The sequence below is a fragment of the Salvelinus sp. IW2-2015 genome, unplaced genomic scaffold, assembly GCF_002910315.2.
Source record: "Salvelinus sp. IW2-2015 unplaced genomic scaffold, ASM291031v2 Un_scaffold1289, whole genome shotgun sequence".
In the NCBI taxonomy this organism is placed as follows: Eukaryota; Metazoa; Chordata; class Actinopteri; order Salmoniformes; family Salmonidae; genus Salvelinus; species Salvelinus sp. IW2-2015.
This window is the reverse complement of record NW_019942820.1, coordinates 223,320-242,164: the sequence shown is the minus strand read 5'-3', so window position 1 is coordinate 242,164 and position 18,845 is coordinate 223,320. Positions and strand designations below refer to the sequence as shown.

Here is an 18,845-nt window from a genome sequence, read left to right as displayed (position 1 = left end):
GAGTTGAGAGAGACGAGAGAGAGAGAAGAGACGACGCGAAAGAGAGAGAGAGAGCAGAGAGAAGACGAAAGCACGGGGGAAGTAGGAGAGAGAGAGAGAGCAACACAGAAGAAGATGAGAGAGAGAGAGACACAGAAAGAGAGAGAGAGACACAGAAAGAGACGAGAGACCAAGAGAGAGCCACACAGAAAGCGACAGAGACACAAGAGTAGATACACAGAAAGAGAGAGAGAGCACAGAAGAGAGAGAGAAACACGAACAGAAAGAGAGAGAGAGACACACAGCAAAGAGAACAGAGCGCGAGACACAGAGACAGAGAAAGAGAGAGAGACACATAAAGACGACGAGAGACACAGAAAGAGGAGCGAGAAGAGAGACACAGAGAGCGAGAGAGAGACACAGAAAGAGAGAGAAAGACACACAAGAAGAGAGCAGAGAGGACACAGAAAGAGAAAGAGAGCAGAGAGAAACCGAGAATGAAAGAGAGGGTACAGAAAGAAGAGAGAGAAACAGAACAAGAGAGAGATACAGAAAAGAGACGAGAGAAACAGAACGAAAGAGAGGTACAGAAAAGAGAGAGAGAGGGAGAAAACAGAATGCATGAGAGAGATACAGAAAGGACGAGAGACCATAAACAAATGACCCGAGAGAAGATACAGAAAGATGGAGAGAGATATTATGAAAGAGAGAGATACAGGAAGAGAATGAGAGATACATGAAAGAGAGAGACGAGAAACCAAACCGAGGAGAGACATACAGAAAGAAGAAGCAGAGAGCAAACAGTAACGGACGCATATACAGAAAGAAGAAAGAGAGAGAGAAACAGAATGATCCGACGAGAATATACAGATAGAAGACGAGAGAGCCAGAGAAACAGAACGACGAGCACGAGATACAGAAAGAAGAAGAGGAGAGAAACATAACGAGAGAGAGATACAGAAAGAGAGAGCAGAGAGAAACAGAACGAGAGAGAGATACAGCAAAGCAGCGAGACGAGAAACAGGGAGAAGAGAAAGAGATACACGAGAAGAGTAGAGAGATACAGAAAGAGAGAGAGAAACAGACGAGAGAAGAGATACAGAAAGAGAGAGAGATACAGAATGAAGAGAGAGAGATACAGAAAGAGAGAGAGAGAAACAGAACGAGAGAGAGATACGCGAAAGGAAACGAGAGAGACAGATACACAACGAGCAAGAGAGATACAGAAAGCGACGAGAGAGATACAGAAAGGAGAGAGAGAGAAAACAGAATGAGAGAGAGATACACAAAGAGCAGAAAGAGAAAGAGAGAGAGGAAACCAGAATGAGAGAGAAGATACAGAAAGAGAGAGAGAAAGAACAGAATGAGAGAGAGATACAGAAAGAGAGAAGCAGAGAGATACAGAAAAGAGAGAGAGAGAAGAAAACAGAAGACGAGACGAGAGGACCAGAAGAGATGAGATATATACAGAAGGAGAGCAGAGAGAGATACATAAAGAAGAGACGAGAAACAGCGAATGAGCAGAGATACAGAAAGAGAGAGAGATACAGATATAGGAAGAGAAAGAAGAGACGAGAACAGATTGGAGACCAAACGACAGAGAGTGAGATACAGAACAGAAGACATGTGAGCAAAACAGAGAGAGATACAGAAAGATGAGAGAGAATACAGAAAGAGAGAGAGAGAGGAGAGACAAACGAAAGAGAGACGAGAGAAGACGAGATACAGAAAGAGAGAGATAGATACAAACTGGTGAGATGAAGAGAACGCATGAGACCAGAGAGATATACAGAAAGAGGAGAGAGAGAAACAGAATGAGAGAGAGAAAGAAGATAGGAGACGAGAATCAGAGCAGCATGATAGTACAGAGAAAGCAATGAAGAAGAGATACAGAAAGAGAGAGAGAGAAACAGAATGAGAGAGAGATACAGAAAGAGAGAGAGAGATACAGAAAGAGAGAGAGAGAGAAACAGAATGAGAGAGAGAGATACAGAAAGAGAGAGAGAGCGATACAGAAAGAGAGAGAGAGATACAGAAAGAGAGAGAGAGAGAAACAGAACGAGAGAGAGAGACAGATGTTTCTCTGAGTGGGGGCACGTTGCAGAATGGATGACTGGGTCTGGAGGGAACATAACATGCAGTTATACTGTATATATCTCACTCCCCCCCACCCTCTCTTTCTATTTCTCTCCCACTCAATTCAATTTCAACTCAATTTTAAGGGCTTTATTGGCATGGGAAACATATGTTAACAATGCCAAAGKAAAMGAGTTAGATAACAAACAAAAGTGAAATAAACAATAAAAATGAACAGTAAACATTACACTCACAAAACTTCCAAAAGAATAAAGACATTTCAAATGTCCTAATATGCCTATATACAGTGTTGTAATGATGTGCAAAAGGGAAAATAAATAAACATAAATGTGGATCGTATTTACAATGGTGTTTGTTCTTCACTGGTTGCCCTTTACTTGTGGCAACAGGTCACAAATGTTGCTGCTGTCACGTTCTGACCCTAGTTCCTTTTTTATGTCTTTATTTTGGTTTGGTCAGGGCGTGAGTTGGGGTGGGCATTCTATGTTCTATATTCTATGTTTTGGTCTATGTGTTGTATTTCTGTGTTTGGCCTAGTATGGTTCCCAATCAGAGGCAGCTGTCAATCGTTGTCTCTGATTGAGAACCATACTTAGGTAGCCTGTTCCCACCTGTGTTTGTGGGTAGTTGTTTCCTGTWTTTGTGTTTGTTTCACCATTCAGGACTGTTTTGATTTTTGTTGTCATTCACTTTGTTATTTTTGTCTTTTTCCCGTGTTCAGTTAATAAATTTAACATGGACACGTACCACGCTGCATTTTGGTCCGATCCTTCATATTCCTCATCAGAAAAAGAAGAACATCGTTACAGCTGCTGTGATGGCACACTGTGGTATTTCACCCAGTAGATATAGGAGTTTATCAAAATCGTTTACCAAAATCGTGTTTGTTTTCAAATTCTTTGTGGATTTGTGTAATCTGAGGGAAATATGTGTCTCTAATATGGTCATACATTTGGCAGGAGGTTAAGAAGTGCAGCTAAATTTCCACCTCATTTTGTGGGCAGTGTGCATATAGCCTGTCTTCTCTTGAGAGCAAAGTCTCTTTCTCAATAGCAAGGCTATGCTCACTGAGTTTTTACATAGTCAAAGCTTTCCTTTAGTTTGGGTCAGTCACAGTGGTCAGGTATTCTGCCACATAGCATTCTAGTTTGCTTTGTTTTTGTGTAAATTCTTTCCAATGTGTCAAGTAATTCTCTTTTTGTTTTCTCATGATTTGTTTGGGTCTAATTGTGTTGCTGTCCTGGGGCTCTGTGGGGTGTGTTTGTGTTTGTGAACAGAGCCCCAGGAACAGCTTGCTTAGGGGACTCTTCTCCAGGTTCATCTCTCTGTAGGTGCTTTGTTATGGAAGGTTTGGGAATCGCTTCCTTTTAGGTGGTTGTAGAATTTAACGTCTCTTTTCTGGATTTTGATCATTAGTGGGTATCGGCCTAATTCTGCTCTGCATGTATTATTTGATGTTTTACGTTGTACACAGAGGATATTTTTGCAGAATTCTGCATGCAGAGTCTCAATTTGATGTTTGTCCCATTGTGTGAATTCTTGGCTGGTGAGCGGACCCCAGACCTCACAACCATAAAGGGCAACGGGTTCTATAACTGATTCACGTATTTTTAGCCAGATCCTAATTGGTATGTCYAATTTTATGTTCCTTTTGATGGCATGTTCCTCTCTCTCTCGCTCTCACAGAGCTTGGCCCAGCTCCATCTCCCAACATGCCTGGCTGGATGTCACCCTGAAACAGCCGACAGCTAGACAGCAGCAGACTGAAGGATCATGGCATTTCAAATTGGATCATCGGACCAAAAACTCTCGCTCTGTTTGATAGCAGTAGCCCTGACGGCATGGACAGGGGTCTGAGAGGTTTAGTCCGTCTCTTAGCTGTAAATATTTACCTTGATCGTTTTTTAAAAGTGTGTCTAACCTCCCAGAAAATATCTTGAAGACCAAGGGGCCTTTACAAGAGGGTAAGGACTTTTGACGATCTCAAAGCAAAATAACGGGGATGATGTCTAGTTTATTTTGTATTTTCTTGCTGGAATGGCAACATCATGATAGGTGTGTAAACCGATGAAGTAGTTGTGGTAGGAAAACACACCACAGAGATTATTGTATCGACAACGGCTCTGAGATCACAGACATCTGGACAACATGTAAAAACAAATTAGGAAAAACCTCAAACTTCCATCTGCCTTTGGCCGTTTACCGCTAAAAGGTGGTAAGACATCCAATGAACAGTCCCCGAGCACATCTGTTGTGTAAGAACTAGCCCATTAAGCGACCAACAGACACCTCTTCTGATCTCTATCCACCAGCCAATGACACAAAGCCATATCAGGTAACTGTTTATTGAACGGGGCGCTAGGGCGAGGAGCTTACTAGGGGCTTATCCAACACACACCAGACACACAAACACAACACACACACACACACACACACACACACACAACAACACACACACACACACACACACACAACACCACACACACAAACACACACACACACACACAAACCCACACATACATCTGTTGTGCACACGGCAGGCAGCATGCATGAGCAGCACCACAGGCTTTTCCCGGTTAAGGCATTCGTGGAGTCGAGGGAAGGCAGTCGGATGAGGTGCAGCCTACCGTAATCTCAAGAAAGACATGCTTTTCAAGTGAGGGGGCCAAAAAATCTATCATTGTTGAAATACTAATCACTGAATGTCAATACAAGCGGAGAAGAAAAATTCATTACACATATTCGATCTGTCTTGTCAAGTAATGCAGACTGAAATAGAATAAACTTGATGTTATCACACTGGAAAAAATGACACAAATGCTCTCTGTTTCTAATACTGTTCAAGACAGCGAAAACAATTCTCAAGCATTTAACAACTTTTCTGGTTAGCTGTTGATCAGAGGGAATGACCAAGTTAAATGCACACATAATGTTAGTCATTTAAAGAGTTTAACATACCTTTGCACTTCAACTCGCGCATAACGCAGAGGTGGATACCCGTCTGGTTGTAACAGATATAACTTATAGTACCGTCCCTCGCCCGCGACCCGGGCGCGAACAGGACCCTCTGCACACACAACAACGACACCCACGAAGCATCGGTTCCCTCCCCCACAAAGGCTGCGCCTTGCGAGCAAGGAGAACCACGACATTCTAGTTTCAGAGCAGTGGACGCTAACCGATTGAAACGCTATTAGCGCGTACCCGCTAACTAGCTAGCCATTTCACATCCGTTACACTCACCCCCCTTTCAACCTCCTCCTTTTCCGCAGCAACCAGTGATCCGGGTCACGGCACCAATGTAACAGTATAACTTTAGACCGTCCCCTCGCCCCGAAACGGGCGCAAACCAGGGACCCTTGCACACATCAACAACAGTCACCCACGAAGCGTCGTTACCCATCGCTCCACAAAAGCCGCGGCTTTCACATCCGTTACACTGGCACTACCCGGTGCTGGCACTACCCGGTGCTGCCAATGCTGGCACTACCCGGTGCTGGCACAAGCGCTTGAACGCCGATTAAACTGTTTACTTGTCCTAATAATTTGAAAGATTGCTCAGAAAACCAGGTGTTTCAATCAGCGTATGCTAACTTTGATCATGACCACATGCCGATTATGATAAGCAGAGTAAGGTGTTTACTTGATTAATGTCATACTCGGCCTTCTGCCAAAATCAGTTAAATACATCCTTTTTTTGTGTGCATGTAAACATACTTTGACTGCATGAAATCTAGCTCTTTAGGAAGGTCCAGAGAGCAAACATTTAACACATGCACAAACTGCAGCTAGTACTGATGATGACGTAGGCCTACTACACTGAGTGTACAAAACATTAAGAACACCTTCCTAATATTAAGTTGTACCCCATGTTGCACTCAGAACAGCCTCATGTTGTAATGGCATGGACTCTACAAAGTGTCTAAAGCTTTCCACAGGGATGCTGGCCCATGTTGACTCCAATGTTTCCCACAGTTGTGTAAAGTTGGCTGGATGTCCTTTGGGTGGTGGACCATTCTTGATACACACAGGAAACTGTTGAGCGTGAAATGTCCAGCAGCGTTGCAGTTCTTGACTCAAACCGGTGCGACTGGCACCTACTACCATTCCCCGTTCAAAGGAACTTAAATATTTTGTCTTGCCCATTCACCCTCTGAATGGCACACATACACAATCCATGTCTCAATTGTCTCAGCTCTTAAAAACCCTTTAAACTGTCTCCTCCACTTCATCTACACTGATTGATGTGGATTTATCAAGAGATCATAGCTTTCATCTGGATTCACCTGGTGAGTCTATGTCATGGAAAGAGCATGTTGTATACTCAGTGTAGATTGGTCTAATAGGTCAGATATAATTAGGACCAGCCTACTGGGGCATAAAACAAAGAGAAGACAAAGTACACTTGTTCTACAAGTCCTAAACGTGAGTCACTAAAGCCTAATTCTGACTGCAAGACTGCATAATAATGTTTTAAGTCTGCGAGGCTAGGAAGATAGGTGCAAACCTCCAAACAAAATGTAATTAGGAGAACAATTGAACCCATCCTCGCTTGTGTTAGTGAATAAGAAAATGTACGAAGGAAGGTTAGAAAGAAGGAAAATGAGAGAGAGAGAGAGAGAGAGAGAGAAAGACAGATGATAAAAGAAGAGAGAGAGGGAGAAAGAGAGAGCTTGACGAAAATGGTTTTCTCTATCTGTACTTTCACTGACCCCTACACAAACAAATGGGCAGACAAGACAAGAGGACAGTGGTCGCCTGGAGCTCTCTGGATTCAGATGTAATCTTATTTCCAGTTCTGGGAGGTCGCTAGCAGCTAGCGTACTATTGGGCTGGTATGTCACAGGGTTGAGGAAGGGAGAAATGGGCCAACTCTGTAAGATGTGTAAGAAACCTTAGGGGAGGCTGTTTCAAATAAACCAATAGAAATGTCATCATCCAAGTCCTGCCTGTCTTTAGCTACGTCAGCCATTTTGAATCCCAGGCTTTCTATCAGGTCCTGTGGGCTTTTCTGCATAGCTAACCAGAACTAAGGAGCGGAGGATTGGCTCTCAAACACCTGGTGACTCAACAAGATATCAAAGTCTGACTTTATGTCCTGACGTCTTTGGACAAATGTCTACTTTTGACGAATAAACTGACTTCATTTCTGACTTTCTGTGACAAATATGTTCAATTTAGGTACACTGAAATAACTCTTACGGTTAAATTAAGGCATTAATACCCACTGGATTAAGTTAAGTATTAAGGTTTGGGATAGAGTTAAACCAGAAACAACTATAAGGTTAAGTTAAGGCATTAATTCAGACTGGTTAAGTTAAAGTGGAATTGACAGCGTTTTAACTACTTMGCAGATATGAAACAAACCGGCAATCATAATATCAGTCCAAAATATTAAATTCACAGTTTATGCTACATAACCAACTTCATAAGAGGTTTTAAAAATAGATGACATGACGTAGAGTAAAGCATTGTTGACATGGATGCAGTTCAACGCACCATTAATATAATTCACCAATATATTTCTTGGTAGTACAACACATATTGCTAGCAGGCTGTAAATCACAGCTGGCCTGGTAAATGTGTACCCTCCAGCCATTTGAGATGCCTGTTTCAGTTGTGACTCAATATAAATGAAAAAAATGGACGAATGTAACCAAGGCTGAGAGCTTCAATACAACCAAACGATACATTTTTTATTTAACCTTTATTTATCTAGGCAAGTCAGTTAAGAATAAATTCTTATTTACAACGACGGCCTACCCCGGCCAACACTGGGCCATTTGAGCGCCGCCCTATGGGCCTCCCTATCACAGCCGGATGTGATGCAGCCTGTACTCAAACCAGGTATTGCAGTGACACCTCTTGCACTGAGATGCTGTTTTTTAGTCCCACTGCGCCACTCGGAAGCCCTAGCACGGGCAATGATCACAAGTCAGTCATTAGGTGGATAATAAGTTTCTAATTGTATTAGTCACATGCACCGAATACAACAGGTGTAGACCTTACAGTGAAATGCTTACGTACGAGCGCCTAACCAACAGTGCAGTTAAAAAAAATACAGATAAGAATAAGAGATAAAAGTAACAAGTAATTATAGAGCAGCAGTAAAAAATAACAATATATATAGGAGAGTGCCGGTACAGAGTTAATGTGCGGGGGCACCGGTTAGTTGAGGTAGTATGTACATGTAGGTAGAGTTAATTAAAGTGACTATGCATAGATGACAACAGAGAGTGGCAGTGGTGTAGAGAGGGGAGGGGGGGGGGCAATGTGAATAGTCTGGGTAGCAATTTGACTAGATGTTCAGGAGCCTTATGGCTTGGGGGAAGAAGCTGCTTAGAAGCCTCTTGGACCTAGACTTGGCGCTCCGGTACCGCTTGCCATGCAGTAGCAGAGAGAACAGTCTATGACTAGGGTGGCTGGAGTCTTTGACAATTTTCAGGGCCTTCCTCTGACACCGCCTGGCAAAGAGGTCCTGGATGGCAGGAAGCTTGGCCCCAGTGTAGTACTGGGCCGTTCGCACTACCCTCTGTGGTGCCTTGCAGTCGGAGGCCGAGCAGTTGCCATACCAGGCAGTGATGCAACCCGTCAGGATGCTCTCCTGACTGGGCTAGCTAGCTTATCTATTATGTATGTTAGCTATAAACACGGAGCCTAACGTTAGCTAGCTAGCTAATGGGAGGATTTGTCATTGGACGAGTGGGTGAGTGGCCGACTTTTCCTCTATATTGTTTTTCTGTGGCTACAGCTAGAGATGCAGGCATGATTTGGTTAGCTACCAAGAAATGCGAATCACTTTGCTAGCTAGCTATGCTGAACTTGAATGACTGTTATCCACAGTTAGCATATCTCTTAGTTGTCAATCAAATGTTTTTGGTATCGTTCAAATGGGCTGTCAGGCAAGTTCCCATTAAATTGTCAAAACGTGGCTTGAGACAAGCCCCATCATTTATAAGCGCCATTTTGACGCAATTAGCTGAAAAAGTTTGAGAGCGTATATCTACTGTTTCCTCGTTAGATTGTAGCTCATTTCGCTCTAACATTAGTTGTTGAACTCGTTGTTGGTGATGTGCATCAACTGAAGGTGAGAAAGTTCCCACATGTAGGAGGAGTATCGTGATATTTACATATAGTTTTATTTACTGCAGTGTCTGTTAATTGTCCAAACGCACGGCCACATTCCCACTCTATTGCTACAGAATTTTCACAAATACCTTACTCTACGTCATTCCCAAAACATTCTATGAATGTATGAAAACGTGAAAATGACAATATCGAAGTGCTCGCTTGTCAGAAAATGTAACAAAAGCGGCATATTCTTCCTGGGGGGGGGGGGGTGTATATATGAACAGACTGTATTAAGATGTCATGTTAATTAAACTCTGTCAGTTTCACTTTAAGGATAAAGGATAGAGTTAAAACTTTAGTCATTAATTCCAAATGGTCTTCCTAAACCATTGTGGGCAGATTGGGGAGTGGTCTAAGCTGCAAACTCTGGCTCCATAGTCAGCTGATTCAATCCCATTGCGAGGCACTTGTTTTTAGTTGATTTTCTTTTGCCCCCTAGTGGCCAGTTTGACAGTGTCTCCCAAAATCCAGGGGACCTGCACACATCAGTCGAATGTTGCCTTGGATCTGGAGTGATCCCTCTGGGTGGCTAATAGGGGAGAGAACCAGGGCTAGGCCAACAACCAGGAGGGAGATAGAGAGGAGAGACCAGCCCCTGTAGGGAGGTAGGGGGGGAGAACCAGGGCAAGGCCAGCAACCAGGAGGGAGGTAGAGAGGAGAGACCCAGGGCTAGGCCAGCAACCAGGAGGGAGGTAGAGAGGAGAGACCCAGGGCTAGGCCAGCCCCTGGAGAGAGGAGAGACCCAGGGCTAGGCCAGCCCCTGTAGGGAGGTAGGGGGAGAGACCAGCCCCTGTAGGGAGGNGGGAGGTAGGGGGAGAGACCAGCCCCTGTAGGGAGGTAGGGGAGAGACCCAGGGCTAGGCCAGCCCCTGTAGGGAGGTAGGGGGAGAGACCAGCCTCTGTAGGGAGGTAAGGGGAGAGACCAGCCCCTGTAGGGAGGTAGGGGGAGAGACCCAGGGCTTGGCCAGTTAAGTGGAGCATTTTCCTCTTTTTTCCTCCCTCTCTATATCCTTACCTCCTTCCTTGTGTGTGTGTACTGTTAGTGTATTTTTTTATTTAACAAGGCAAGTCAGTGAAGAACAAATTCGTATTTACAATGGCGGTCTACCCTGGACAACACTGGGTCAATTGTGCACCGCCCTATGGGACTCCCAATCACAACCAGATATGATGCAGCCTGGATTAAAACCAGGTACTCTAGTGACCCCTCTTGCACTGAGATGCAGTGTCTTAAACCCCTGCGCCACTTGGGAGCCCTGTATATGTGTGTGTGTGTGTGTGTGTGTGTGTGTGTGTGTGGTGTGTGTGTGTGTGTGTGGGTGTGTGTGGTGTGTGTGTGTGTGTGTGTGTGTGTGTGTTGTGTGTTGTGGTGTGTGTGTGTGTGGTGTGTGTGTGTGTGTGTGTGTGTGTGTGTGTGTGTGTGTGGTGTGTGTGTGTGTGTGTGTGTGTGTCTGTGTGTGTGTGTGTGTTGTGTGTGTGTGTGTGTGTGTGTACTATATATGTGTGTGTGTGTGTTGTGTGTGTGTGTTGTGTGTACTATACGTGTGTGTGTTGTGTGTGTGGTGTGTACTATATGTGTGTGTGTGTGTGTGTGTGTGTGTGTGTACTAATACGGTGTGTACTATACGTGTGTGGTGTGTGTGTGTGTGTGTGTGTGTGTGTGTGTGTGTTGTGTGTGTTGTGTGTGTGTGTGTTGTGTGTGTGTGTGTGGTGGTGTGTGTGTGTGTGGTGTGTGTGTGTGTGTGTGTGTGTGTGTGTGTGTGTGTGTGTGTGTGTGTGTGTGTGTGTGGTGCATATAGTAGTGATGGGAATACATTGATCAAGTTACATATCCGGATATTATTTTTGATGCTATATCGCATTGTTTTGACAATTTCAACAACCATTTTGACAGAGCTTGAAGAACTGTGGTCAAATGTTGCACAATCCAGATGTGGAAAGCTCTTAGGGTGTTTCTCAATATGCATACTACCGTGCCCACACTCTCATGCTCTGGCGGCGTAATAATCTAACTAGCCAACAAGTTAAACAGGCAAAAATGAACTGAAACTAATTTTATGCAAGGTAGATATATATTTTTTGGGGGGTAGCTACCAGTTCTTCGTGGCTAGCTAGCTAGCCAGTTTGCCCTTTTAACTTACTATGGACTTACCCATTCACTGAACCGTCTTCCAGCCAGGACAACAAAGGCAATAGAGACGAAACAAGATATACACAAAGCAACCATTTTACTTCATAACAATCAGCTAGCTATATGTGAATCGTAATAATGTAGCTAACCAGATAGTTTACCAGGCAAAAATGACCTAAAACTAATATTATGCAAGATAGATGTCAATTATTTGTGGGTAGCTAGCTAACAGTTCTTCGTGGCTATCTGGCAAGCTAACAGCACTAGTACCTAGTCAGTTAGCCCTATTGACTTATTATGGGCTTGCCATCTATGGTACGTAGGCAGGTAAACATGCCAAAATGAACACAGCATGTATTTATTAACGTATCAAGATAAAACATTGCAGTCAGGTAACATATGAGATGTGAATAGGCAACATTTCATTACAAAGTTGGAGTGTATTTTCTCTCGCTTCAGCTCAAATATTGTCTGCCATTGATTTCAATAAATGTTGTGTAATTTTTTACATGGTTGCATCATATTTCTTTGCATACTTTCTGTTGAACCTTTTATCGATGCATGCTTAAAAATATGTACAAAGATCAAAAATATGTACAAACCGAGAATGCATTTGCCCTCCGTACGCAAGTGCCCTCAGTGCTCCGTTTCGCATATATTGATTTGGACTCATACTCCAACCCTCCCATGGTCCAATTTGTATGTTCTCGGAGCACAGTAGTATGCATTTTGAGAAACACCCTTAGAGACTTACCCAGAATCTGTAAACTGCTGCTTACCAGCTGTAAACACTGCCAAAGGTGCTTCTACAAAGTATTGACTCAGGGGTGTGAATACTTATGTAAATGAGATATTTCTGAATATTATTTTCAATAAATGTGCAAAAATTTCTAAAAACAGGATTCACTTTGTCATTATGGGGTATTGTGATGTCATTATGGGGTATTGTGATGTCATCATGAGGTATTGTGATGTCATTATGGGGTATTGTGTGTAGATGGGTGAGAAAATAAATAATATTTTATCAATTTTGAATTCAGGCTGTAATGCAAACAAATGTGGAATAAGTCAGTGGGTTTGAATATTTTCTGAAAGCACCGTTAATAGTGAGCAATATGTTTGGAACGTGAATCGCAATAAAATCACAGTATGGAATCGCAATACATACAGTGGTTCTTCCTTTAAAAGTTTTGAGCTTATGCCGCGACTGTTTGTGGTAGATGGTGGCAGATTGTGGTAAATTGTGTCATTCTGGCAACAACGGCTGACACTCAAACAACGGGCCATATAATTCTGCGGCACCCTGCAAGCTGTGCTGCAGTAGCCCGCAATTTCTAAAGGAAGAACCACTGTATGCTGTAGAATTATGAGATTCATGAAAATCGCAATAAATATTGTATCGGAACCTAAGTATTGTGATAATATTGTATCGTGAGGTCCCTGGCAATTCCCAGCTCTCGCATATACCCTTTAAGACTGGGGGGAATAGACTGGAGCAAGGGGCATAGCATCATTTCACCAGTTCACATCTGTTCTCACATCAGTAAATTGGAGTGCTTGGCACCATGCTAGTGTCCTTCGTCCCACTATGGGACAGAACCAATTATGGGCTGTATACTCATCCACTAACTACTGATATTTTGACTTAACAGCCTTGTCAGTTGACCTTTGTAAACAGGTGATGTCCAGTGGGTCTAACAGAGGTCTAACTTTCACATTACCAGCAGTTACCAATTCACTCCCCTAGACCTTTCCCTTAGGCCCTAACCCTTTGGCTCTGAACCTCCCATGTTTGCAGATATGTAAGGTGGAAGAAATATTGGCAGAAGCTCCACCATTACACTGCTTGTACTTATCCAGACCCTTCAGATCTGCAAACATCAAAGAGTCACCATTGAAGAAGGCAAGGGAATGAATTGGGACCAACTTTTTCTCATTAACACAAGGTTAACAATCAAATATCCTAGGTCAAACGTTAGTGTTTGAGATGCCAGACGGTGATATTGGTTGGTACCTGCGGGGAAGTGTTCGTTGATTGGCCAGTTATCCACCTGCAGGGTGGCGTTTCCCCCATTCCTTGTGAATCGAACCAGGTGATATTTCCCGTCATTGATCGCAGTGTTTAACTCCTTCACACTGATGTCCACCGTGCCGATGTTGAACGTCACGCCCACCTTGCCTTCCGTCTGGAAGGAGACGGGAAGAAGAAAAATACATTTATTAAAATATATCAACGACTTTCTTGTTACAGGCAACCTGGAAAAGCAACGTGCAGCAGAGTGAAGAATCATTCATCCTGATCACATAATAATGAGAATATCTTTGGAAGAAAAAGTGATTTGTAGATCAGTGACTCTGTGGAGTGCAGTCGACCTCTAACACGCACAACATGTCTTTATTAACTTGTGTCAACCACTTTCATTCAGCAGGCAGTCTTCAGGTTGATCATTGATTTTTTTCCCATTGGTAAAATGTGTCAATATGAGATGCCACATCTTACATATAGAATAGCAGAGATGCTCAGAACAATAGCATTTTCAATGCCTGGCTGAGAACCAATTCCATTATGAGCTTCATATCTACAATCAATGCAGAAATCTCCATTGCATTTGTAATATCGTGATACCAGGGAAGACCAGGAATCAAGATCTTTGCAGAAGATGTCAACGGATAGCAGTGTTTGATTCAGTTCTGCTGCGCTAACAACAAACAGTATGCAGTAGAGTACACTACAGTAACAGAAAAAGTTCAACAACCCATTTAAACATGACTTAGTTAACCCCCCCCCCCCCTGTCCTCTCACTGAACTATGAATGAACTCCTAGAAACATACACAACTATCTCCTTACAATAAAATAAGGTATTGGCCATGCATTCTACTACAGGTGGTGTGCTAGTATTGCCATGTAACAGAACCTTGTCCCAATGTCTTCACAGCCATACAGTACCACGGAATAGTAGACAATATACATCTTAGAGATTCCAAAACGGTTCTTCGTGAATAGGTTCTACCTGGAACCAAAAAGGGTTTCTCACATTGGGACATCTGAGAAAACCTTTTTAGGTTCTAGGTATAATATGTTTTTCTAAGAGTGTAGACTCCAATGGTATACCACAGAGTTGATAGCTATACTAGCTAGCATCATAATCAATGATGAATTATAAACTGGGTGTTTCAAGCCCTGAATGCTGATTGGCTGACAGCTGTGGTATATCAGACGCGTATGCCACAGGTATGACAAAACATTTATTTTTACTGCTCTAACTACGTTGGTAACCAGTTTATAGTAGCAATAAGGCACCTCTGGGGTTTGCGGTACATGGCCAATATACCACGACTAAGGGCTGTATCCAGGCACTAAGAAACAGCCCTTAGCCGTGGTATATTGGCCATTTACCACATATCCCAAGGTGTTCTTATTGCTTAATTAATGTGATTAGATTTAGCTAGCGCCTGGAAGCAGGCACAATGTTCTCTCCAGCCTGTCAGTACCCAACACCAGGCACAGATGCCTCTCCTATATGTAGTAGCATATATTTTATTCAACCACAAGTTAAAGGTTACATCACTCTGAGAGCGAGAGAGAGAGAGAGAGACAGAGAGAGAGAGAGAGAGAGAGAGAGAGAGAGAGAGGAGAGAGAGAGAGAGAGTGAGAGAGGGAGAGAGAGAGAGAGAGAGAGAAAGAAAGAAAGAAAGAAAAGAGAGAGAAGAGATAGAGATAGAGACAGATAGATAGAGAGACAGATAGATAGAGAGAGAGAGATTAGAGACAGATAGATAGAGAGAGAGAGAGATAGTGGAGAGGGATGAGAGATGAGAGAGAGAGAGAGAGAGAGAGAGGTGAGCGAGAGGGAGAGAGAGAGAAAATGGAGATGGAGATGATGAAGAGAGAGAGAGAGAGAGAGAGAGGGGAGATAGAGAGAGAGAGAGAGAGAGAGAGAGAGAGAGAGGAGAGAGAGAGAGAGAGAGAGAGAGAGAGAGAGAGAGAGAGAGAGAGAGGGGGGAAAAAAAAAAAAACAGTCAGGACCTTGGTGGTTTCTCACCGCAAATGACTTTCTCACCAACTTGCTACTTTAAAGTAACCTGCCAACATGTTTGATCGGAGCTGCTTGGATATTCACAAGGCACGCAGGCGCTACATGGAAACGGTTTTAAAGTGAGAGTTTTCTCTCATTATAGTTCTGAGTGGGTTTTAGCACGCAATGCTTCAGATTCAGAGAGACTCAGTGTGAGGGAATGGACTAGAGTTATACAGTGGTTCTCCTGGTGTTCCCCAATTCTGGAAGGGGGTCCCCGAATGGAAAACGTTTGGAATCACATGGCCTAGTAAGTTTTAGACCATGTGATCCCAAACTTTTTCCATTTGGGGACCCCCTTCCAGCATTGGGGAACATCCCACACCCCCACCTGCGCACGTGCACATGCACGCACACGCCATTTCTATTTCTAATGTTCGTGACACAAATGTAATTCCTGCAATTCTACACATTGTCTCATGGGGTGCAAAGAAAATGTTGCAGTTTTAAATGTAAAGAAAAGTGCAAAGAAAATGTTGCAGTTTTAAATGTAATATTTGAGTGACAAAAAGATGACACAAAAAAATGTTAGCTGACATGGGCTAGTTGATCAGGACAAGTTATAAATATCTCTCTAAGGTAGGTAATGACTAACATGACAAGAGGATCTGATGATGCACTACCCAATTTCGAAATTGCAGCTTGTGCATTCTACTATTACAGCGTTCAAGAGTAAGTTTAAAGCCTGAGTTTTTTTCTGGGGGGGGGGGGACACACAATTTGGAACCACTTTGGGAGCCACTGTACTAGACTACCACGAGACTGCTCTTCCAGATGGGTGATATAAGGTGCTATATAGACATGATAAGCATACAGAGAAAACAGTCTACATCTCATTCAGGATTAGAGCATCAACGATCTTTAAGGCAAGAGGCACTCATGTTGGAAGGATGCAAAACAGGTTACGTTTATCATTTCTATGGAAGTACTTTAATTGAACTGCAGAGAAACTAACGAACTAGACACGAAGCCTCAGGTTTTAATCTAAAATTGCTTTCTCCTCCTTTCAGCAAGAACAATCCTTGAGGAGTAAACTCGGATCCGACTCTATGTTTTCATTTCTCACAAAATGAACGCTGTTTTAGTGAACATGTTTTCACTGAATGTCTGTAGGTAGTACCACTGTGGTGTAGTGTTTTCAATGACATTTTAAAGATGTTGGGCTTTAGCAAACACACACACACACACCACACACAACACACACACACACACACACACAACACCACACACACCACACAACACACACACACACAACACACACACACACACAACACACACACACCACACACACACAACACACACACACCACAACACACCACACACACACACAACACACACCACACACACGGCCTGATTCACTAGGTCTAATCTCTTCACTGATCCATTAACAAACGTCATGTCATCAGGCCTCTTGGGTCGCTGCACACACACACACACACATGTCCAGTTGGCTGTGGGCCTTTAAAGCAGGTAATTAGACTGAAACATTCCCAGAGGGGATTAGAACAACTGACATGAAAAAGACTGTAGCCTTACATCCATACTGAACATTCTCCCTCTCTTTCAATCTCTCTCTCTCTATCTCTCTTTCTCTCCCTCTCTATCTCTCTTTCTCCCCTATCAATCTTTCTCTCTCTCTCTCAATCTCTCTTTCTCTCCCTCTCTGTCTCTCTTTCTCTCCCTCTCTATCTCTCTTTCTCTCCCTCTCTATCTCTCTTTCTCTCCCTCTCAATCTCTTTTTCTCTCCCTCTCAATCCTTCTCTCCCTCTCTCTCTCTCTCTCTCTCTCTCTCTCTCGTGTGTGATTCACTGGCATGGCATGACAGCAGTTGGTCAGTCTGGAGAATCTGGAGACATTTGACGAATCAGAAGTGAAGGATGGAGGGTTTTTTCTTGTCCTCCACTTCATCATTCTCTTCATTTTGTCTCTGCGTAGGTGAGCAGAGGGTGGAAGAACACTCCTCCTTCATGGTGTAAAAATACATCACGTTACAGCCTCATTGCTCCGCCCTCAACTTCCTGATTTGTCTCTGTACTGTTGTGCTGTTTGTTAATGTTTGGGTTTTTATTTTTTGCATTCAACTTTTCCATCCCGGACACTTGATCTGGACATGGTTCGTCAGGACCTCTACRAGCCGAAGCTAAGTAGTAACATTAACATGATGCCTACTAATTGCAGTCGCTGTACTCATAATATACAGGAGAACAATCGCCTTATGGTGAGGATAGGRGTGTTGCAAGCCCAGCTTCAGATGCAATCGTGAAGAGGAAATTAAATGTAGCAAGGGATGAAACAGTGTCTGTGTCACCAGTAAGTACAGATAGTAGTATAAATCCCCTCGCACAGTCCCCGCAGCCGGACAATTTTCTCAAGGCTTCTGAGAAGAAATGCTGTCGACATGCTCAGCTGGTGTCGCTCATTCAGCCGACAGAAACTTTCAACCGGTTCTCCCCATTAAGCAACTAGTCGGAGTCAGAGTCCGAGTCTTCTCAGGTCTCTCCTCCACCCGGTACYGGGTCTGAGACGCCGAAGCCTCCCACCATTAGCTCTGACAAATTGAATACCCTAGTCATTGGCGACTCCATTACCCACAATATTTGACTTGTTCACCAGGGAGCAGGGCTGCCGACGTTAAGGCTAATATGAAGATGGTGCTGGCTAAGGCTAAATCTGGCGAGTGTAGAGAATATAGGGATATTGTTATCCACGTTGGCACCAATGATGTTAGGGTGAAACAGTCAGAGTTCACCAAGCGCAACATAGCTTCAGCGTGTAAATCAGCTAGAAAGATGTGTCGGCATCGTGTAATTGTCTCTAGCCCCCTCCCAGTTAGGGGGAGTGATGAGCTCTACAGCAGAGTCTCACAACTCAATTGCTGGTTGAAAACTGTTTTCTGCCCCTCCCAAAAGAGACTGAGACACACCTCACCCACAAACAGGACCAAGCCTGGCCTGATGAGGAGTGACGGACTCCATCCTACATGGAGGGGTGCTCTCATCTTATCTATGAACATAAACAGGGCTCTAACTCCCCTAGCTCCACAATTAAATAGGGTGCAGGCCAGGCAGCAGGCTGTTAGCCAGCCTGCCAGCTTATTGGAGTCTGCCACTAGCACAGTCAGTGTAGTCAGCTCAGCTATCCCCATTGAGACCGAGACGTTGTCTGTCTCTGATGCCCTCGACCCTAAGCATTGCAGCAAAACTTTAATACATGGCGGTCCTGTCGCCTTTAGCACAATCACTAGTCTCTCACTAGGCTAAGCTGAAGACCCTCTCCACTTTCCTGGCACGATTGATTGAATGATAAGACAGCGTGGATGGGCCTCTACATGCTACAACAAAAAAGTCCTAGTATTATCTCAGGAGCAGGGTAGTGTTGCTTAATGTATACGATCCCCTTCACTCATTGCCGCACCTTGAGGGCATCAGAAT

The 18,845-nt window shown here is 43.6% G+C and overlaps 1 protein-coding gene across 1 annotated transcript in view; it reads right to left on the bottom strand.

Moving 5' to 3' along the window:
- Positions 1 to 16,956, bottom strand: part of LOC112070320 (neurexin-3b-beta-like) — a gene marked incomplete at its 3' end in the record, with an annotated part of 33,624 nt that extends 16,668 nt beyond the window's left edge. The window contains exons 1-2 of the mRNA XM_070438916.1: positions 16,951 to 16,956; positions 13,352 to 13,523 (exon numbers count right to left, since the gene is read on the bottom strand). Coding sequence (XP_070295017.1) covers positions 13,352 to 13,523; positions 16,951 to 16,956 — 178 coding nt within the window. The remainder of the gene's footprint in view (positions 1 to 13,351; positions 13,524 to 16,950) is intronic.
- Between the last annotated feature and the right edge of the window lie 1,889 nt (positions 16,957 to 18,845).